The 23800-nt window shown below is 38.9% G+C and overlaps 1 protein-coding gene across 11 annotated transcripts in view; it reads left to right on the top strand.

Annotated features, from left to right (window-relative positions):
- LOC144504522 (exportin-1) overlaps nucleotides 1-23800 on the top strand; it is a 60587-nt gene that overhangs the window by 10354 nt on the left and 26433 nt on the right. For all 11 annotated transcript variants that reach the window (XM_078229935.1, XM_078229929.1, XM_078229928.1 and 8 more), the window contains 15 exons: nucleotides 2496-2557; nucleotides 2645-2689; nucleotides 5280-5461; nucleotides 5556-5604; nucleotides 5693-5812; nucleotides 5900-6028; nucleotides 9916-10074; nucleotides 10175-10372; nucleotides 10744-10882; nucleotides 16782-16963; nucleotides 19548-19704; nucleotides 20632-20795; nucleotides 20986-21120; nucleotides 22628-22811; nucleotides 23126-23232. In XM_078229935.1, coding sequence (XP_078086061.1) covers nucleotides 2496-2557; nucleotides 2645-2689; nucleotides 5280-5461; nucleotides 5556-5604; nucleotides 5693-5812; nucleotides 5900-6028; nucleotides 9916-10074; nucleotides 10175-10372; nucleotides 10744-10882; nucleotides 16782-16963; nucleotides 19548-19704; nucleotides 20632-20795; nucleotides 20986-21120; nucleotides 22628-22811; nucleotides 23126-23232 — 2012 coding nt within the window. The remainder of the gene's footprint in view (nucleotides 1-2495; nucleotides 2558-2644; nucleotides 2690-5279; nucleotides 5462-5555; nucleotides 5605-5692; nucleotides 5813-5899; nucleotides 6029-9915; nucleotides 10075-10174; nucleotides 10373-10743; nucleotides 10883-16781; nucleotides 16964-19547; nucleotides 19705-20631; nucleotides 20796-20985; nucleotides 21121-22627; nucleotides 22812-23125; nucleotides 23233-23800) is intronic.

The raw sequence follows: 23800 nt of genomic DNA, 5'->3' as shown, positions 1-23800 counted from the left end.
TCGATTCCTGGCTTGGGTCACATTCTCCTCGTGTATGCGTGGGTTTCCTCCGGGTGCTCCGGTTTCCTCCCACAGTCCAAAGATGTGCGGGTTAGGTTGCTTGGCCATGCTAAAAAAAATTGCCCCTTAGTGTCCTGAGATGCGTAGGTTAGAGGGATTAGTGGGTAAAATATGTAGGGATATGGGGATAGGGCCTGGGTGGGATTGTGGTCGGTGCAGACTCGATGGGCCGAGTGGCTTCTTTCTGTACTGTAGGGTTTCTATGATTTCTATGATTGCAGTGAAGCTACTGTGGAAATCTCCTAGTTGCCACACTCCGGCGCCTGTTCAGGTACATTGAAGAGAATTTAGCATGGCCAATAGGGATGGGCAATAATACTGGCCAAGGCAGTGACACCCACATCCCATGAATTAATTTTGTAAAAATTATTTTTTAGTATGCAGGATGGAAACTACGGAGACTTGGAGATTTATCTATCCCAAGTCTCCAACAAAATTAATATTTAATGTAAGTTCCTCAATTAGCAATGTTCAATCCCAATGTATTTCCTCTCATGCAATGACAACAGAAGGAGGCCTACTCTTCTCTTCGAAAGAACCATCTAATTAGTCCCACTTCCCTGCCCTTCGCTCGTGGCTATATAATTTATTTTCCTTCAGTTATTTATCAAGCTCCCTTTTGAAAGTTCTTGAATCTGCTTGACCTGCCTTCAGGCAGTGCATTTCAGATCATAACTCATTGTGGGAGGGAAAAAAATTCCCCATATCATCTTTTGCGAATGATCTTAAACCTGTGCCCTCTGGTTACCCCACTTTTTCCCCACAATCTCTCCCGAACTTTCTCTTCTCTTTAGTACCTCAAAATAAATGAGGTCCTGCATCCCTGGTACCATTCTAATAAGTCTCTCTTGCATCCTTTCGAGTGTGTTGACCAGAATTGACCATAGTACAAAGGTAATTGGACATGATACAAAGGTTAAGTGTACCTTTAACTTTCCTGAAAAGAGTGACTTATTCTGGATGCTGATTGAGTACTGGCATTCATTTTTCATGAGGGTTAAAAAGTATTGACAGGCCATATTCCTGGAGGGGAGGGGGTTGCTTGCTATCTGACCATTTTGTGGTATTCCACTGTAGGAACTGTGAGACAGACCAATTGAAGCCCGCTAATCCAGCAGTTGAGGATTGAGCCTGAAATCACCTTGATCTGTGTGGCATAGCTGTGCATCCAGCCTTTGAGGCATGCATAACTGGTGCCTTTTGTCCTACATTGAGTGTGTCAGCTGGGCAGTCATTCGGACACTGGGGAGAGCTGAATAATGTATTTATCAAACTGGAATGAATTTGGTTTTCATTGTTCTTGGTATGTGGATGACTGTCAAAACCACACCTTATTGGCAATTCATTGTTGCCCTTAAAGATGATGGTGAACCTTGAGCTGCTACAGGTGTGCTGAGGATGCTTCCATGATATTAGGTAGGGAATGTCCAAATTTTTAACCATTGGTAAAGAAATGGTATTGTGATTAGTTTTGAAAGAGTTAGTATCTTCTAATCTTTTTAACTTAGACAGCATCAATCTTGTTATTTCCACATCAGTGTGCATGTTGCGGAAAGTAACTTGCATTATCTGTACTGTAAATATGTTTATTACATTGATTTTTAAATAGCAACAAGGATGGAGCACTGCTTGAACTTCGGTATGCAGCTTCATGTGGACACATGACATCTGTGGCATTGACCTAACTGAAGTTGACTGTTAATTTTGTCTTAAATCTGAAATGGTGAGAGTGGTGTACTGTTTATTACTTCACTCACCAGACTAATTCCTGGGATAGGCCTGTATTCTCTACCGTCTAGAAGAATGAGCGGTGATATCATTGTAGTATACGAAATTCTTACAGGGCTCAATAAATAGGGTAGATGCAGGAATGATGTTTCTTCTGGTTGGGGGAAGGGTGTCTAGAAGCAGGGGGGCAAAGTGTCAGAACAAGAGGCCATTTAGGATCGAGATGAGGAGGAATTATCTCCGTCAAAGTTTGGTAAATCTTTGGAATTCTCTGCCTCAGGCTGGAATTCGCTACCACAAAGTAGCTGAGGCCAAAATATTGTATGTTTTCAAGAAGCAGTTAGATGGAGCACTTGAGGTGAAGGGGATCAAAGGATACGGGGGAAGGGGGGCAGGGGGAAGGTGAGAGCAGGCTATTGAGTTGGATGATCAGCCATGATTGTAATGAATGATGGAATAGGCTCAGAGGGATGAATGGTCTCCTCCTATTTTCTATCTTTCTATGTAACCTATACATGGAAGAAGAGGGAGAAAAATCTAGACTAAAATTGGATCTAATCGATCTCTCTTTGGGTCATGAATTAGAACTATATGTTAGTACTTTGGGTTGGTCTGTTAATATTTTGATCTTAAGTCAAATGTAAGTGCTATTTGTGAATGAACCAAATACATCACTTAGTGACTTTTTTATTTCCCACTGCATATAGGAATTAAAAAATATGTTGTTGGATTGATTATTAAAACTTCATCTGATCCTGTTAACATTGAGGTAAGTTTTCACCAGGTTATACTATGCATAATCTCTGAATTCTGAATTCTGCCTCCAATTACTGAGTTATTTGTTTTTTATTTTTAGAAGGAAAAGGTGTACATTGGAAAACTAAACATGATTTTGGTTCAGGTGAGATCCAAGATGGTTTGTGAGTAGGTTCACTAATAGTACTTTTTAAACGTGTGTCTATTTCTAACTTTATTATTCTAGCGATATAATGAAGTGTATATTGGGAAAGAAATATGATTGTTTTTTGTTCGCATTTATTTTGTACATTGAATTTAATATTCTGCAGGTATATACTAGCACGGGATATTCTTTGTTCAGCACCCTCCACATTCATGTACTGTAGGTGTAAACCTAGGTTGCAAATTGAGGACGAGCTGATGTTTTTGAACAGCTTGATTCTTGTGCCCTATACCAAGGAATAGCATGGTGGCACAGTGGTTAGCACTGCTGCCTCATAGCACCAATGATCTTAAACCTGTGCCCTCTGGTTACCTCACTTTTTCTGTTACTGGAAATAGATTTCATTTTAAAAACACAATCTCTCTCTAACTTTCTCCTCTTCTCCTCTCTAGTACCTCAAAATAAATGAGGTCCTGTATCCCTGGTACCATTCTAATAAATCTCTTTTGCATCCTTTCAAGTGTGTTGACCATCAATTCTGACCTCGGGTCACTGTCTATGTGGAGTTAGCGCATTCTCCCTGTGCTTTCGTGGATTTTCTCTGGGTGCTCTGGTTTCTTCCCACAATCCAAAGGTGTGCGGGTTAGGTTGATTGGTCATGCTCAATTGCCCCTTAGTGTCAGGGAGATTAGCAGGGTTACAGCTTGCCAACTAGAAAAAGACCTATTTATCCCCACTCTGTATGCTTTCTGTTGGTTAGTCAATCCTCTATCCAAGCTGCTTTATTCCCAACCCCAAGATCTTATCTTGTGTAATAATTTTTATGTGGCATCTTATTAAATGCCTTCTGGAAGTGCAGTTACTCTACATCTACAGAACCGTCACTATCCACTATTACATCCCCTCGTCCTTCTAAACTCTACTGAATACATGCCCAGTAGGACAGTCCTGCTAACTCCAGTGTCAGCCTTGTGAACCTCTGCTGCACAACCTCTGCTGCACTCCCTCTGGCAAATACATCCTTTCTTGGGTAGAGAGACAAAAACTGCATGCAAAATTCTAGATGTAGTCTCACCAAGGTTATTTATGTCCCCTTTTGTGAAGATTGAACCAAATTATGTGTTCAATTGTTCTGTTATTTCTTTATTCTCCATTATACTTTCCCTGGCTTCTGACTGTAAGGGATCTACATTTGTCTTTAATCTTTTTGTCTTCACATATTTATGGAAGCTTTTACGATCAATTTCTACGTTCCCTGCAATTTTACACTCTCTCTATTTTCCCCTCTTGATCCAATTGTTGTCCTCCTCTGAATTCTAAAATGTTCCCAATCCTCAGGCTTGCTGCTTTTTCTGGCAATTTTATATGTCTCCTCTTTAGATTTAATATTATCCCTTAATTCTTTTGTAAACCACGGTTGAACCACCTTTTATTTTTTGAGCCAGATAGGAATGATTAATTGTTTATTTATTTTAAACATGAAATGTTGCCTATTTACAGTCAACTCCTTTAGTAGGGTTCCCCAATTGTTGCCAACTCGCACCTCGTACCCTCATAGTTCTCTTTATTCAGTTTCAGGAATCTAGTTTTAGATTCGACTACTTCGCTCTCCATCTTGATGAAGAATTCAATCACATTATGGTTGCTCTTGCCCCAAGATTGTTGGTTAATCCTTTCTCATTGCACAGTACCCATTTTAGAATAGCATGTTCTCCGGTGGGTTCCTCAATGTATTGGTCTAAAAAAACCATCCCTCTCACACTCCAGGAATTGCTCCTCCCCTACAGTGCTAGTTTGGTTTGTCCAATGTATATGTAAACTAAAATCATCCATGATTACAGTTGTACTCTTATTGTATGCATCTCAGATTACTTGTTTAATACCTTCCCGTACATCTCTACTACTGTTGGGGGGCCTATAGACCACCCCCAACAATGTTTTCTGCCCCATGGTGTTTCTTATCTCCACTCATGCAGATTCCACATCATGCTTTTTCAAGCCAATATCATTCTCCATTATTGCATTGGTTTCCTCCTTGAGCACTTCTACCCCACCTACTTTCCTTTTTTTTTGTCCTTCTTAAATAATGAATATCCCTGGATGTTCCGTTTCCATTCCTGGTAACACTGCAATCACTTATCTGTAATTGTAACAATATAACCATTTATATCTATTTGGTGTGTTAATTCATCTACTTCATTATGAATGCTCTCTGCATTAAGACACAAAACCTTTTAAACTTGTCTTTTTAACCTTGTTAGTCATCTCAGCTTTATTTTCATTATGGTCTCATTTGCTTTTCACCCTTGTTTTTTTTTTCTGCCATCCATTTTTGCTTCTTACTCCCAATTAATGGGAATCCTGTACTTTGAAACAAGTAACACTTCGATCAGTTTTATAATCTAAAGAAGTGGGTCCTTATCTGGATGTGGTTCAGAATGGTCAGAACTATTAGAATGTTTATGCTTTTTTACCTCAGTGTTGGCTAATGTAGACCAGCTGCTGTAACTGATGGAGGAAAATGTTGACCATCCTACCTCAGGATATTTAATTTCACACTAAATATTTAACTATATACTTATTTACACAGATACTCAAACAGGAATGGCCAAAACATTGGCCCACGTTCATCAGTGACATTGTAGGTGCAAGCAGAACCAGTGAGAGTTTGTGTCAGAACAACATGATTATTCTTAAATTGCTGAGTGAGGAAGTGTTTGATTTCTCCAGTGGGCAGATGACTCAAGTTAAAGCAAAACATCTGAAGGATAGGTATAACTTGGATTTATTTTTATTAAAGTCAACTTTGTTCCAAGTGTTTCTCATTATTCCAGTGACTTAATAGTGACTTCTTGTTTCTTTACAGCATGTGCAATGAATTCTCTCAGATATTCCAGCTATGCCAGTTTGTCATGGTAAATAAGAAATTTCATGTTTTTAACATCTGCCTCCTTTCATTAATTCAGAAAGATTTCATCCCAAACTACTTGTTTTTGGTTGTAGGAGAACTCTCAAAATGCGCCTCTTGTTCAAGCAACCTTGGAAACATTGCTAAGATTCTTGAACTGGATTCCACTTGGATATATCTTTGAAACAAAATTAATTAGTACACTGATCTATAAGGTACGTGCATTCTTATTTTCACAATCTATAGAAGATGCTATCTGCAAGTATAGGCAAAACTAAATAACATATTGCTTTTCCTTTTAGTTTCTGAATGTGCCCATGTTCAGAAATGTGACTCTGAAGTGCCTGACCGAGATAGCTGGAGTGAGCGTCAGCCAGTATGAAGAACAGTTTGTTACTCTTTTTACACTAACAATGATACAACTGAAACAGGTATTTCAACCCCCCCCGCACCATCACCATTTTATGAAAGCAGTAATTCTAGTATTGTGGTCCCTATGAAACTCCAGGTACTAGTCATATCAAAACCAGTACACACAAGGATTACCAGAACAGTGTACATAATTTCCAAGCTTTTGTCCTTTATGGGTCACACTTACTATATGATATTTACTCTACAACTTTGGGGCAATATAAAGTTTAAATCAATGTTTCCATTAGTTTGCATATATGTAAAGCTGCTGATCTGGCTTCAATTTGTCCATCGGTGAGAAAACTTTTAAAACAGTCTGTGAATACAATGAGCTTAGTTGTGCTCTGAAGGTAGAACTACTAAGGCTTCCACCAGAAGTGACATATTTCCCTTAATTGAACTGAACTTGATGGTTATTTACTTCATGGCTGTAACAAATATCATTGCAGACAAAGTAAAGATAATAGAAAATAATTATTCTCATTTGTTTATGGACAAAATGGAGTAGCCTGAATTTTGCATTAAAAGTAATGGTGAGACTAATAGCCCTGACTGTCAGTCAATACATTAGTAACTTCTAGAGTCCATGCACATGTGTTTAAACAACAATGGGGAAGATGCAATCTGATTACCTTTTTTTTCCTTGCTTTACGTCTGATAGTAAAAGTTTATTATTGTCACAAGTAGGCTTGCACACTGCAATGAAGTTGTGAAAATCCCCTAGTCGCCATACTCCGGCACCTGTTCAGGTACACTGAGGGAGAATTTAACACAGCCAATGCACCTAACCAGCGCATCATTTGGACTGTGGGAGGAAATCGGAGCACCCAGAGGAAATCCACACAGACACGGGGAGAATTTTCAGACTCCGCACTGTCAATCACCCAAGCTGGGAATGGAACCTGGGTCCCTGGCATTGAGGCAACAGTACTAACCACTGTGCCACCGTGCTATCCAGATCCTATGGGGGAAAAAATAATCATGATACAATTGGATTCCTTAAGTTGGAGAGCAATATACTCCAGTCATATAACTGGCTTGAAGTTATAGCTCTGCAGGGAGTGCTGATTAAGGTTGGTTGGGTAAATGAAGTAAAAGATATGGTAGTAACTAAAATCCAAGAAACTATTCAATGTGTTCTTCAAAAATATTTTCACATTTTAAGAAAAAAAGTTCAGTCATGGCATACTCGATTAAAATAAGATGTTTATAATATTGTGAGGACTAGTAGTAAGTCTGATGATTGGAAGAGTGTCTTCAGTTTTCCCAAATTTTAATCGGAACCCTAGCTATTTATTTCTAATGACTTGGACAAAGAGACCATGGGTAATGTATCCAGATTTGCTGATAGTACAAAGCTTGTTGGAAATGTTAGCTGTGAGGGGACACAGGCTGCAAAGAGATCCAGACAGTGAAAGTAAGTGGACAAAATGGTAAATGAGGAATAATTTGGGGAAGTGAGCAGTTATTTACTTTGGCAATAGGAATAAGACTTTTAAGACTTTTAGGTGTTGATGTTCAAAGAGCTTTCATCTCACTGGCTTCAGACCAATCCACAGCCGACAATCTGGTTTGAAAAGTCTGCTCACGTTTTGACAGCTGGGACAAATTCCACCACAGTAGCTGAGACTATCCTCAACGTTTTTAAGAGCAAAACTCACTTTGCCCCATCTCCCAATGTTACCATTTATTAAAAAAAAAATTCAGAATCCAGATTCCCATCTTAGCAAAAGTTCTTCCTCAGACATGCCCTATCTCTACCAGTTTTGTTGAAATAGAAAGATAGAAACAGAAAAACTACAGCACAAAAATCTGTTAGTTTTTGAGAAGTTTTTGATAGGTAAACAGAGTGGAGAGAGAAGTAGAGGTGATTAAGGAGGCAAATGGCGTGCTGGCTTTTATTCCAAGGCGATTGGAGCGCAAGGATAAGAAGGAAATATTTCTACAACTTACTGGGCTTTCCACACCTAGAGTACTGTGCAGTTTTGTAAGGAAGGATATACACTTGTGTGGGCAATATAGTAAAGATTCAGTAGATGGTTTCCTGGGATGAGGGGGTTGTCCCATGATGAGACTGAGTACATTGGATCTCTACTCAGAAGAATAAGGCGGGGGGAATATTGATGCATACAAGATTACAGGATAGGCACTGGTTAATTATTTCCCCTAGCTGGGGAATCTAGAACAAGATGACACAGTATTGGGATATGGGTAAATTGTTTGCGGTATTTCTTTACTCAAGAGGGTTCTGAATCTTTGATATTCTCTACCCGTGAGAGTTGTGGATGCTCCATTGTTGAGCATAATCATGGTTGGAATAGATAGATTTTTGATATTTTCAGGAAAACCAAATGATATAGGGAGTGGGCTGGAAAGTGGAGTTGAAGCAGAAGATCAACCATGGTTTTGAATGGTGGAGTAGGATTGAGGAGCTATATGGTTTTATCATGTTTCCAATCTCTTACCATTTTATTTTTTAAACTATAGCAAGCCCTGTATGTTGCTCTTGGACTCTTGCTCATTTTGAGTGTTTTAAGTATTTTTAAAATTCTGGTCCTGATTTCACCAATTGATGTTGTTATAGACTAGAGTAATAAAAGAGCACATGATCCTGATGTAAAGTATATGTATCTGCTGTGTGCTTATAAATATCTTGTATATGCAGTTTAGAAGTATTAAGTACATACTTCCACAGTTGAAATCTGAGATACTGAGTAAGCTGAATTAAGTACTTGGGACTGGAAGGGAGGGGTGGGAATCAATAGGTACAGGGATTGGAATGTGATGGAAGAAAAGGATTTGTGGTTAAGGGTGCTCCCCCTGCATTGAAAGTGGAAAGTCAGTATGGAAATGAGGCTCGGCAAAAGTTTGGTGTCTTTCCCAGAGAATAGTTTAGAATATTATTACTATATGGAATTTGCATAAGAATACTTTTGTTTCAGGCGAAGTATATGGTGAGGCTGAGGGGATGCCAGAATCTCTCGATTGGAGAATGGAAGGGACTTTTCAAATAAGTACTTAGGAAAGGTAAAATGAAGGTTTTTGCATTTTGGTGTCGGTAAGCTTGGACCTGTTCTTCAGTACAGCGCCTCCTTTAGTTGGCTTCTTGGTTCCAGAAGCTAGAAGTAAAATGCAATCATTAAGGTTCTTGACAGGATGGATGTGGGAAAAGGACGTTTCCTCTTGTGGGAGAATTTAGAACTAGGGATCCCTATTTTAAAATGAGTTTCCTATTTAAAACATGAGAATTTTTATCTTTTGAGGGTTGAGAGTTTTTGGAACTCTTCCTCAAAACGTGAAAGTGTAGAGTCTTTGAATATTTTTAAGGCAGATGTCGATTCTTGATGAGCAAGAGAGTGAAAGGCATCAGGAGTGGGCAGAAATGTGGAGTTGATGTTACAAACATCAGCCATGATCTTGTTGAATGGCAGAGCAGACTGGAAGGGCTGAGTGGCCTACTCCTCTAATTCGTATGTAAGATTTGTATTACCTATACTGTAAAAATGTTAGTTTGCTCCAGCATGGTCCTTCAAGTACATGGGTTGTTAATATGCTGATGTTTGTGTGAATAATCAGTGTCAAAAGCATTAATTGAGAATTACACTTGCTACAGTAGTCTAATTCGTATTATTGTTCAATGGAAAGAGTTTGAAAAACAGCTCTAAAATGTTTTAATTGCTTTTTTTGCTTTCCCTGAGATTTCAGTGCATTATTCCAGGGTGATCACTTGCTGATTTTTAACTCCTTCATATGTCATTTTATGCAAATTGTTATTACCCATCTGAAAAGGATTCATAAGCATTACATATGACAGGATTTGAGCTTGCTTGAAGCAGTTGAGTAGATAAAAATTGACAGGCAATTCAATGTTGGATAACCAAGTTCATTTCTCTAAACTTACTATTAGATGCTGCCATTGAACACCAATATTAGAGTGGCTTATGCCAATGGAAAGGATGATGAACAGAATTTCATCCAGAACTTGAGCCTATTTCTTTGTACATTCTTGAAAGAACATGGGCAGCTTATTGAAAAACGATTGAATCTGAGAGAAACTCTGATGGAGGTGAGATAATTTTAGGAAATGTCACATTGTGTTTTGTATAATGTTGATATAAATTGAGGAAAGAAAAGTGAATTCTAACAATCTTGTATCTATTCTACAGGCTCTTCATTACATGCTGCTTGTGTCTGAAGTGGAAGAAACTGAGATATTCAAAATTTGCCTTGAGTATTGGAACCATTTAGCTTCTGAACTCTACAGAGAGAGTCCATTTTCAACACCTGCATCACCTGTGCTTTCTGGAAGTCAACATTTTGATGTTCCCCCGAGGAGACAACTTTATTTGCCAGTGTTGTCTAAGGTGAACATAGGGTTTTGTTTATATTTTTAAAATATGTTATTTCTTCAGTAAATTTTAATCACTAAACACTGAAGTATTAAATGATGTTCATTGAGATTTACTATTTCTCTGGAGGGAGCCACATCACTTGTGTGCCATTCCTTTTTAACATTTGGACCAAGACATTTTCCAAATTCATTGCATATATGTGCTTATTGGGACAATACTTCAATTTCAGAAGCAGTCCGTACAATTATCTGAAGGTATTTTCAAAGAAAATGCTCTTTAAATAGTGCAACTCTTAAATATGTGGATCGTTCCATGAAATTTGATGTCCATGACACCTGCTTGAATTGTTACATGCAAGACTTATAATATAATATTCCTCAAAGGTTCGCTTGCTAATGGTCAGTCGTATGGCCAAACCAGAAGAAGTACTTGTGGTGGAAAATGACCAAGGCGAGGTTGTGCGCGAGTTCATGAAGGATACAGACTCCATCAACTTGTATAAAAATATGAGAGAAACTCTTGGTAAGGTTTACTCCTCCTCCTCCAGATAGGGTGTTGTTAAAAAATCTTTAAACATGTTTAAAACTGAGTCAATTGCCCTGATAGCTGTCCAATCATTTTTGAACTTCAAGATAATCAGCCTAATGGGCAGAGGTAGGCCATTCAACCCATTGAACCTGCTTCACCATTCAGTAAGATCATAATTGATCTGATTGTGGCCTTAACTCCACTTTGCTGCTTTGCTATTGCTGCTGCCCCCCTAGCCCTCTTAACCGTTGGCTCCCTTATCAATCAAAGATCTACTTGCCTCCACTTTCAGTATTTTTAATGACCTAGCCTCCTCTGCTGTTTGGGGACAAGAATTCCAAACTGTAATGACTCTCGAGAGAAAAGAATACCTCTTCATCTTAAGTGGGAGACCCCTTATTTTTCAACTGTGCCTCCTAGCTCTAGACTCGCCCACAAAGGAAAGCATCCACCCTGTTGAGTCCTCAGAATCTTGTGTTTCAATAGTATCACCTCGTTCCCATAAACCGCGGTGAGTATAGGCCTAACCTGCTCAACCTCCTTCATAAGACAACCTCTTCGGCCCAGGAGCCAGCCAAGTTAACCTTCTCTGGACTGTTTCCAGTCCAGTTATATCCCTCCTTGAGACTGAAATTTTACACCACTTCAGATGTGGTCTCACTTGGGTCTTGTACAGTTGTAATAACACTTTCCTACTTTTAGACACGGTTCCCCTTGCAGTAATGATCAATGTTCTATTTGCCTTCTCAATCACTTGCTGTACCTCATACAAGCCTTTTCTGATTCATGTACCAGAACACCCAGATCTCTCTGTACCACAAGTTTCTGCAGTCTATTTCCATTTAATTAATATGCTGTTTCTCTTTTTTTTTTCTTCCAAGTGGGCAAGCTCACATTTTCTCACATTATACTGCCAAATTCTTGCCCAGTTACTTCAACTATCTATACTACTTTTGCAGATGCTGTCCTTCACAACTTGCTTTCCTAAATATCGCAACAAATCTAACTGGCATACATTTTCCCCTTCATTAACATAGATTGTAAATAGTCGAGGCCCCAGCACTGATCCCTGTGGCACCCTGATAGTTGTATAATGCCAACCCAAAAATGGCCCATTTATTCTGACCCTCTGCTTCCCAACTTATTTTTTCCCCATTATCTACCCTGCTTGTGAAATCCTCAAAGAACTCTTAACAAATTTGTCAAACTCTAGTCACCAAAAACTCCAATAGGGAATTCAAGAGTCCTTTTCCAAAGAGTTGGTATGGGAATGTAGGAATGTAGAACTCGCTACCACAAGAATGATTTGAAGTGAATATTAAAGTTAAAAGTTTATTTATTAGTCACAAGGCTTACATTAACACTGCCATGAAGTTACTGTGAAATTCTCCAGAAATTATAAATTAATTTAAGGAAACTAAAGAAGCATTTTCTCATCAAAGTTGGGGAGGAGATTCATCTGGAGCATAAACACTGCTATGGGCTGGAGGATCTGTTTCTGTGCCATACGTCTTGCATAGTCCTATTTCCCATTCTCAAAAGTATTTTGTCTCTTGCTACTTTAAAATAATGGATTCCAGCACTTTTCCCAGTGGCCTATGTTAGCCTAACTGACCTGCTTTCTGTCCCCTTCCTACCTTTGATAAAAGTGTTATATTTGTGGGTTTCCAATCTGCTGGCACATTTCCAGAATTTTGGGAGATTGTAACCAATGCACCCACCATCTCTGCAGCCATTTTAAGATCCTCGGATCCAGGTCCAAGGGACTTGTCAATCTTTAAAGAACAAAGAAAATTACAACACGGAAACAGGCCCTTTAGCCCTCCAAGCCTGCACTGACCATGCTGCCCACGTGAACTAAAACCCCCTATCCTTTTGGGGACCATATCCCTCTATTCCCATCCTAGTCATCTATTTGTCCAGACGCCCCTTAAAAATCACTATCGTATCTGCTGCCACTATGTTCCCCCGGCAGCAAGTTCCAGGTACTCTGTGGTTTATTAAAAAAAAAATGGCATCATTCCTTTAAACCTATGCCCCCTTGTAATTGACTCTTCCACCCTGGGGGAAAAGCTTCTGACTATCCACTCCGTCCATGCCCCTCATAATTTTGTAGACTTCTATCAGGTCGCCCTTCAACCTTTTGTCATTGCAGTGAGAACAAACCAAGTTTCTCCAACCTCTCCTCATAGCTAATGCCCTCCATACCAAGCAACATCCTGGTAAAACTTTTCTGTACCCTCTCCAAAGCCTCCACATCCTTCTGGCAGAGTGGCACCAGAATTGAACACGATATTCCAAGTGCGGCCTATCTAGGGATCTATAAAGCTGCAATGTGACTTGAGTTTTTAAACACCATGCCCCGGCTGATGAAGGCAAGCATGCCATATGCCTTCACCTGTGTTGCCACTTTCAGTGAACTGTGTACCTGTACACCCAGATCCCTCTGTCTATCAGAACTCTTAAGGGTTCTGCCACTCACTGTATATTCCCCATCTGTATTAGACCTTCCAAAATGCATTACCTCACATTTGTCCACTTTAAACTCCACCTCTCCACCCAAGTCTCCAACCGATTTGTACTTTCTGACAGTCCTCATCGCTATCTGCAATTCCATCAACCTTTGTGTCGTCCGCAAACTTACTAATCAAACCAGTTACGTTTTCCTCCAAATCATTGCAGTAAAGGTCCCAGCACTGATCCCTGAGGAACACCACTAGTCCCAGCCTTCCATTCAGAAACGCACCCTTCGATTGCTACCTCTGTCTTCTGTGACTGAGCCAGTTCTGTATCTTGCCAGCTCACCTCTGATCCCATGCAACTTCACTTTCCGTACCAGTCTGCCATGACGGATCTTGTCAAAGGCCTTACTGAAGTCTGTGTAGACAACATCTATTGCCTTACCCTCATCAATCATCTTCGTCACTTCCTCGCAAAACTTGATCGAGTTAGTGAGACATGACCTCCCCTTCACAAAACTATGTTGTCTCTCGCTTATTTCCAAGTGGGAGTAAATCCTGTCTTGAAGAATCCTCTCAAATAATTTCCCTACCTGACGGTAAGGCTTACTGGCCTATAATTACCTGGATTATTCTTGCTACCCTTTAGTCCTAATAGTTTTCCTAATATCTTTCCCTTGTGATTGTTTTCAGGTCCTCCCCCCCTCTCTCTCTCCTGGATTTGCAACTATTCTTAGGATGCATTTTGTCTTCTACGGTGAAGATTGATACAAAATGCCTGTTAAATGCTTCTGCCATTTCCTTGTTTGCCATTATTATTTCCCCTGTCTTGTCCTCCAAGGGACCAACATTTACTTCAGCTACACTCTTTCCTTTTTATATGGTTGTTGAAGCTCTTAGTGCCCGTTTTTATATTTCTAGCCAGCTTTCTCTTGTACTCTAATTCTTCTCCCTTAATTACTTTCCTAATCAATCTTCTGCTGGTTTCTAAGATTTGTCTTATCCTGTCAGCATTGCACATGTTTACTTTTAATTTGATACTATCCTTAACTTAAGTCACCACTGATAAACTTGGGTAATTATTCAAAATATTTAGCATTTTCTAAACAGTGAAGCATTTAGTGAGAACCAAATTGTATAAATGCCAGAATATACAAGAGGCAATTTGAAACCATGGACATTGCAAGTTGCAAACTACAAACTTTCTTCAATGCACCTAGTCTTTTTACAACTGTAAACACGAGACATGCTGGTCAGCAAGTAACAGTGGCTTTTGGAAAACTTGTATGGCTTTCATAGAATGGGGAAATGTGATTCAGCATCTAGGGTGGGAGAAAAACTGCCCTATCACTGGGTTGGAAATGCTAGCATGCTATGTCCCAGCAGTAGAACAATTATGGATGCTGCATAAAATGGCTTTCCATTTTACTGAGAAATGTTTATAGTACGTAGGATGTTTCGAAGACAATCACTTTCTTTAAAAGGACTACTGATGTCAATCTTTTGGGTACTTGTAATTTATAAGTTTCACTGTACTTGATCCAGTAGTAACTTAGCCACCCTTGCCAGTGGCTGAACCACTTGCAAAACTATTAAAACATCTGCTAAAGTGGTTCACTGTTACAGGATCATCCTGGAATACAAAGGTCACCCCCTAGGCTTTTCTCAACTGCAGATGGCCTTAAACGCTTCTCTCCCCTGTCCCTTCCATCCTTGCCTTCAGCAACAAATATGAGGAGCTCATAAACATCTTTGTCATTAAGATTGAGACTATCTGATGAGTTGTCTTGGTCATGTCCCTGTCTGACGAAGTTTCCTTTAATGTTCCTCCTTGTCTTAAGAGAAGGATAGAGACAGGGCTAAAAATTTTAGGGCAGAGGTAAATAAATTCTTGACTACCAACAGTCAGAGTATAGGGAGTAGGAAAGTTAGGTTGTTTAGGTTGAAGCTGCAGTTAAGATCAGCCATGATCTTATTGAATGGCAGAGCAAGCTTGAGGGCCTGAGTGGCCTACTTCTAATCGTATGTTGTCGTAGCTCTGAACTTGCATCTTTTGAACTTCCACATTGCCTGCCCGATGAGCGCCTCTTGCCCACGAGATGTGCTCCTGTTCTCTCAATCCTATTCCAAGTAAATTTCTGATCATTTATTGTCCCTCTTGGCCTCCATGTTGGTTGATATTGTAAACGGTTTTCTGTCTTCAGGAGTTGTCCTCCTCTCCCTTTAAATCTGCAGTCATCCCTCTTCTCAAAAAAAGTCATTTGAAATCAGTAAGAAAGAGTGACAGAACACCTTAAATTTTCAACTGGTCAGTGAGACCCAGCATGTATTTGTAAAGGGTAGGGAATGCCTATGGATTTTATTCGTATCAGATTTCCTGATGGCATTTGATGATGTCCATCATAAAGGTCTTTTGGCTAAAGTTAAAGCTTATGGACTTGTAAGTAACCTGTTGGCTGACAGGCTGGAGATGTGTAAGGGTAATAGATGTGCTCTAATTAGCAGGATGTGACTAGTGATTTCCCACAAGGATGTGTTGGGACCTCCATATTCACTATTTATTAATGACTGATGTAATAGCTCCATACCCACATTTGGAAATGACAAAACATTAAGCAGCTCTGGAAGCATCGCAGGTGATGGTGTAGGTAAACATATAGTGATAGGTACAAGTGAATGACCGAAACTTTAACATTGGGCGGCACGGTGTCAGGGACCTGGGTTTGATTCCTGGCTTGGGTCACTGTGCGGATTTTGCATACTCTCCCCTTGTCTGCGTGGGTTTCCTCCAGGTGCTCTGGTTTCCTGCCACAAGTCCGAAAGACGTGCTGGTTAGGTGCATTAGCCATGCTAAATTCTCCCTCAATGCACCCAAACAGGTGCTGGAGTGTGGCGACTAAGGGCTTTTCACAGAAACTTCATTGTGATAATGTAAGCCTACTTGTGACACTAATAAATAAACTTATAAAACATACATTATAAAAACTGGTGTTGAATTCCATGAAATTTGGAAGATTATGGCACAATTTAATCAAAGTTTTAAAAAATTTAAATGGGGAGCCACTGGTTGGGGAGTCTGGAACTAGGAGGCATAGCTAGAAATTAGACCCAGACTTTCAAGGAATGAAGTTAGGAAGAACTTCTACAAAGGGTGGTCAATGTTTGGAATTCTTCCACAAATGGCAATTGATTCCAAGATGATTAATTTTAAAACTGGAATTTATCCATTCTTGTTAACTATAAAGTTGGGTAGATGGAAGTAGGTTGCAGAGTAGCCGTGATCTCTTTGACTAGTAAAGTCTCAAGGGGCTGAAAGGGGACAAAAGTACACCAATGTTCCTGTAAATTGTGTTTTGCAAAGTGTAGTGCTGGTCATAGGAAATTTAGTGACTGTAATGTTAACTATTTTCTTAGTTTTGTCTGTTCTTTTGCAGTGTACCTTACTCATTTGGACTATGCAGATACAGAACGTATTATGACTGATAAACTTCACAACCAGGTGAATGGTACTGAATGGTCATGGAAGAATCTAAACACCCTCTGTTGGGCAATTGGTTCAATTAGTGGTGCTATGCATGAGGAAGATGAGAAGAGATTTCTGGTGACTGTAATAAAAGTAAGTGTACTAATATTGCGAATGGCTTTATATGGATGATCAGGAGGTATTTTTAGTTGGGTAACAACTCTTGTGTAGATGTAAATAAAGCGATGACTGCAAATTGCCGCGCCAGACCTAATGTCGAGAGTTAGAGCACCAGAATGCTCAGTGTACCTGAATGTATGCCATTGGCTGAACAGGAAAGTATTACTTTGAGTTGGTACTTCAGCAGTATATCAGTTGGTGAATGGTGACACCTAAGAGTTAAGCTTGTGATGTTGGCAGAATGGATGATGGATATCTTGGAATGTAATTGGGTGGAATGCATGTTCCTGAAGTTGTCAACATTGTGTTGCTTGAACAGAGAAACATGAGCTTGAGAGGAACATTTTGCAGTACATGCAAGAACAAATATTTTGAGCAGAAACTTGACTGAAGGTTGTCACCCCACAGAATAATAAAGGAAAGGGTAATTCAAGTAAACCAAGGTGGTTGGAGCTTTCAATGGTCTTGAAACTCATGTTGAGGACAGTGAGGTAGGCAGAAGGAAGAGAAATTAAGAACATTACAAATGGCTGTTTGGGGCAAGGAATTATCCATGGGGTAAAGAATCGCATAACACATGCATTAGTAGAGACCCAATAGTTTGATTTTTGTTGGTGCAACCAGGAATCTTGTATTCTGTGGGAAGACCCATAAATGGAGGGGAGACTGCTTGTGGAAAGATTTCAAAAGCAGTTTTTAAAAAAAATCATAAAATGGAAAAATGTGCTGGAAAACCTCAGCAAGTCTGCATCATCTGAGGAGATAGAAATAGTTAACGTTTTGATGACTTTGGACTGCCAGACCTGTTGAGTTATTCCAGACCCAACCATTTTGTTCATTTCCGATCTCCAGCATCAGAAGTATTTTGTTTCTATTTAGTAAGAAGTCCTGGTTCGTATAAATTAAATTGATAAATTGAAAGGTTTGATAAAAATAAGTCTTGCAGATGAATTTTGAGGATTTGTGTTTTAGATTTTACCAACAAGATTTGAGGATTTTGATGTTAGCATATGGTCAGCATGATGATGGTCCTAAATTACTAGGCAGAAACTGGTTGCCTTATTCAAAATGGTAAAATCTGAAGTGGGCGGGGGCGGGGGGGAGGGACAAGTTTCTGCAACTTTGCACTAAATAGTCATGAGAATCTTGTTTATTGAGTTGTCTTTCTGTTGAAAGCTTTATACAGCTGCAACCTGTTACAGAAATACACTTTGGTAATTTGTGTTTTAATGATTGAATGAGGATTGAATTTTAGCCCCCTCCCAGTCCCTTAGCAACTGTGGAATTTCCAACCATTATTCTGTAAATTGAGTTTGTGTCTTTATATGCCCTGTTTGTGAACAGAGTTCCCACTCACCTGACGAAGGGGCTTAAGGCTCCGAAAGCTTGTGGCTTTTGCTACCAAATAAACCTGTTGGACTTTAACCTGGTGTTGTTAAACTTCTTACTGTGTTTACCCCAGTCCAATGCCGGCATCTCCACATCATGGAATTTACAGTACAGAAACAGATCATTTCATCTAACTAGTTATGATCAATTCAAGCCTACTTCCACCTCAATCATATCCAATCAGCATATCCTTTCTATTGTCCCTCATGCTCATTTGGGAGCATAAGAAATTGGAGTAGGAATAGGCCATTCAGGCCTTTGAGCCTGCACCAACATTCATGTAAGGTCATGGTTGATCTCATTGCGGCCTTAACTGCACTTTGCCTGTCTTCCATAACCTTTGACTCCCCATCAATCAAAGATCTAACTCGGTCTTGAATATGTTCCGTGATCCAGCCTCCATCACTCTCTCTGCAAACTAATTCCAAAGAATAACAACCCTTCAAGGGAAGGAGTTCCTCATCTGCACACCTTAAGTGGGAGACCCCTTATTTTTAAACTGTGTCCTCTAGTTCTAGATTCACCCATGAGAGGAAATGTCCTCCTCATCCACGATGTCAGGTGACCTCAATCTTTGTTTCAATAAAATCACCCCTCATTTCTTCCAAATTCAAGTGAGTATAGGCCCAACCTGCTCAACCTTTCCTCTTATGACAACCCCTTCATCTAAAGGATTTGTCTGCTGAACCTATTCAGAACTGCTTCCAATACAAGCCAAAACCCTTCATCTCAGGACTGCATCTAATGAAGCTTTTCTGAAATGCATCCAATGCAAGGATGGATGCAATAAAGGTCAACCTTCCATTTGACTTCCTCATTATTTGCTGTACCTGCATGCTAATGTTTTGTTATTAAGTACAAGGGCAATTAAGACATTTAAAAGCAATTTTAAGGAGAAATGGGTTAAATGCATATTTTTCCTCACCTAGCCTTCCCTTCATGATCCATTCCAACTTTTTAAAAAGGATTTTATGTAGTGTCTTATATATACCCTAACTTATGCTTTCCTCATCTCTTTCAATTCGGGATACTGTTATTAAGCTCTTACTAAGGTGTTTTTGTGAGCAAACAAAACTTTTGAATCTTGTGTATAAATCCTAGATAAGCGTGGTCATGACAATTTTTTGTTTGGATTTAAGTTGTAATATGCATTATTTTAACTCCATAGGATCTTTTAGGACTGTGCGAGCAGAAAAGGGGTAAAGACAACAAAGCCATTATTGCTTCAAATATCATGTACATTGTGGGTCAGTACCCACGTTTCTTGAGAGCTCACTGGAAGTTTTTAAAGACTGTGGTTAACAAACTGTTTGAATTTATGCATGGTAAGTTTGTCAGATGGAAAAGGAAGAAATGCGTTTTTGAAAATAGTGTATTTCAAGTAAATTTGAGAGATGGGATCCCCAGTCCACATATGAAAGCAAAGGGGACTCCCAGACATTTAAAGCCATAACATAAGCACAGAACTAGAACCAGGCCCATCACATCGTTTCTTCTGAGGACCATGTATAATGCACATTTTTAAACTCGCGACAGAACTTTCCATGCAACCTCTGTTCATGTGCTATTTGAAACTGCAAGAGAAAATAATGTTTTTTGGCTAGAGGAATGGGCTATTTGCCTAAGCTGGTGCATTCATTTTTTAAAAAATAAATAGATCTGACTTGGCATACTCATTTAATGAGAACTAAGGACAGAGATACACTTCAAATTTATTTAGAAAATCAAATTGGGTTATTTGTGACTATCTGGTCAGGTACAACACAGAAAGATCTCAGGTACTTCATGCACAAATAATTACTTTGAGGGGGAACAGTTGTATGTTTGCAGACTATCTTATTGCTATTCTGTGTCCAGCAAATTCCAAACAGCAGCAATAAGAAAGTGTCATATAACCTGCTGGATAGGCAGATAAGATCTTGATTTAAAGATCTCATAATGATGCGACACTCTTCCATTGGTGTTAGTTTATGAAATGCCATCCAGTCCAAAAGTAGGATTTGAAATCCTAACAACCTTTTGGTTTTGAGGTGACAGTATTTTGGGCGAGATGAAATTCCATGCCCTTAATCTACCTCTGGTGTGATATTGTGGTTTCTCTAATAATGAAAGATGAGCATGAGCGCGAGTTGTTCCTGAATTAATTGTAATTGAATTTTGCTGACCAGATCTTTTTCATTTGAGACATTAGTTTTTTTTCCCTTAAACATATTTGTATTTAAATATAAATATTTTGATTTTTGTGAATTTAGAAACCCACGATGGAGTTCAAGACATGGCTTGTGATACTTTTATTAAAATTGCTCAAAAATGTCGTCGACACTTTGTTCAGGTTCAAGTTGGGGAAGTCATGCCATTCATTGATGAGATCCTGAATAATATTAATACTATCATTTGTGATCTTCAACCACAACAGGTATGGTTACAAATATTGTTTTGAAAATAACTTGGATTTATATACTCAAGCGTTTGTGGGGGAAAAAAACTGTGGATTGAAAGGCTGATATGTAAGTGATTTCATATAGAATCTTGTTTAATTTCATTTTCCCAAAATCTTGACACTATTCTGGTTTAAAATAAATTTTTGTTCTTCTCATTGTCAATAGGTTCACACGTTTTATGAAGCAGTTGGTTATATGATAGGTGCTCAAACTGACCAGACAGTACAAGAACATTTAATAGAAAAATATATGATGCTGCCAAATCAGGTCTGGGACAGTATAATTCAACAGGCAACTAAAGTAAGTGATGGTGTTTTAAATTAGCATTTAAGAAATTATATACAAATTTTATAAATATTTAAGCATAAGTGTGATTCTTGAAATTTCATTACGTTTGAATGGCATACTTGATCCTACATGAATTGTATGAATTCTTCTTTCTTCCCCATCCTCTACTGTGTTTTTTTCCTTTTTAACTGTTTATTGAGTTTTCATAGCAAGCCCTGAATAAAAATGTTTTTATTGTAAGACATAGTTGACTGGATTTGTAGTGGTAGTTGTTTTTTACAGGCTGATTCCTTTTATTTCCCCCTACATCAGTTTTCATCAAATGTTGTGGACGTTGGAAATTAGAATTGTAAATAAAAGTAAAATTAATTGAATTATTTCTTGTATCTTCCTGTACTGAAATTTAGCCTTTTGCGAAGCAATCATAAATCTTTCGAATTTTAAGTATCAACCACAGATTTATTATTGTAAACTAGCTGATTTCAGATTTATGATCTTGGTATGCCCTTGAGTTGCAGCTTATGTCTTGATGGTAAATAACGGGTGAATAGGAATAATTGCAGCATTGTTGATCATGTGAAAATAGATGCCTTATTTTGTGATTTGGTAAGCCTGATTATTTTTAATTGCTCAAGGTAACTATATGGAAATTCCATTGTTCCTATGTTAGTGATTAATAATGTGTGACTGATCGATCAGCATATTTGGTGTGAAGTGTTTGACATAGGTAGTGGTCCTCTTTAGCATCTTGCAGTTTGTGATATTTATGGAGGCTAATTGAAATGGTAATGCATGTAGATTTCCAGGCAGAACCATTCATTACTAAATTTGTTAAAGGAGAAGTTTGGAGAAGCGCAGTAGAATCCTGACGTTTAAATATCACTTTGACAAGGTGAGACATCTAATATGATTCAGCTCAGTTGGCTGGGCGGCTGATTCATGATGCAGAGAGATGCCAACAGCGTGGGTTCAATTCCTATACTGGCTGGAGTTATTCATGAAAGGCCTGTCCTGCCCCCCTCATGTGGTGATTCTCAGGTTAAATCACCACTGGTCAGTTCTCCTCATCAAAGGGAAGAGCAGCCTATGGTCATCTGGGACTATTTCTCCCTTTGTAGATGGGTGAGTAACAAGGGGGTATAGATTTTAAGTAAGGGACAGGAGATTTAGAAGGGATTTGAAGGATAACGCTTTTTTACCCAGAGGATGTTGGAAATTTGGAACTCACTTCCTGAAAGGGTGGTAGAGGTGGGAACCCTCACTACATTTACAAAGCATTTGGATGAGCACTTGAAACACCATACAAGGCTACGAACCCAAGTGCTGGGAAACGGGATTAGAATAGATGGCGCTTGATGGCCAGTGCAGACACAGTGGGGCAAAAGGGCTCTTTCTTATCAATATCTCGCTTCTGTCTAAAAGATGAAGTAGCAGCAAAAAATAAAAGAACTGGGGGTGCAGAGAGTAGAAATCCAACATCCGGACCAGTTGATTGATTCTCTTTTCCCTTCATCTTTAGAATGTTGACATTCTTAAGGATCCCGAAACTGTAAAACAGCTTGGCAGTATTCTGAAAACTAATGTTCGTGCCTGCAAAGCAGTTGGTCACCCATTTGTCATCCAGCTTGGTCGAATATATCTGGATATGTTGAATGTATACAAGTGCCTCAGTGAAAATATTTCAGCAGCAATTCAAACAAATGGTTGGTTGAATATTTGTTTTGTATTTCCAAAAAATTGTGATGTAAAACAATGGATGTAGCATGACAGCAATTACTTTACATTCTGTGTGTGAGCTCTCAGGTTTGTGATGTTTGAATTGTTTCAGTGCTCCTTTTTGAGATGCTTAACAGAGTATTGGAATTTATTCCCTGTAAAAGGAAGTAAAAATTGCCTTTATATGTCTGTCAACTTGAGCATTAAAAAGTGAATTGAGCATGAAAAGGTGAATTGTTTAACAAAATAAATGTCTCATTTTTTGAGCCGTTGAATTTTATTGATGTCTATTATATCATAGGTGATGTGGTTACAAAACAGCCCTTGATCAGAAGTATGCGAACAGTGAAAAGGGAGACCCTGAAGCTTATTTCAGGTTGGGTGAGCAGATCCAACGACCCACAGATGGTGAGTGAGAAATGAACAGTAACTTAGTCACAAATCATGAATGTAGAAAAGTAAAATATTGATTTCTTTTGTGTTGAAGATGTAGAGTTTAAATGCTGAGTATTTTGTTCATTTGAAATGCATTGATCAAATATGCCCCATCTTCAGACATGCTTCTTCGATAACATCATTATATTTTTATCCCATTCTATCCTCCTCCTGAGGAACAGTAGAAAATTAGTGGACTTTTTGTTTTTGGCTCATACCCATGCGAGACAGATTTGAAACCACCTTAGCACTAGTTTGTAACACTCTTATCTGAATTCAAATCCCAATTTAAAAATAAAGATCTGATCCATTATTGACAAATTAAGAGACACAGGCATTCTGATACTGATTTTGCGCATTTATTGAGCCTTGTCTCCGTTTCCCACAACGTAATATTTTGAATATCCAAGTGATTCTACAGAAATTTGATATTCAGAGTCTTAGAGGTTTACAGCATGGAAACAGGCCCTTCGGCCCAACTTGTCCATGCTGCCCTTTTTTAAAAACCCCTAAGCTAATCCCAGTTGCCCGCATTTGGCCC

This window comes from Mustelus asterias, chromosome 15 (assembly GCF_964213995.1).
Source record: "Mustelus asterias chromosome 15, sMusAst1.hap1.1, whole genome shotgun sequence".
Lineage (NCBI taxonomy): Eukaryota > Metazoa > Chordata > Chondrichthyes > Carcharhiniformes > Triakidae > Mustelus > Mustelus asterias.
Note: the sequence above shows the minus strand (reverse complement) of the source record. Positions and strands in the feature narration are given on the sequence as shown.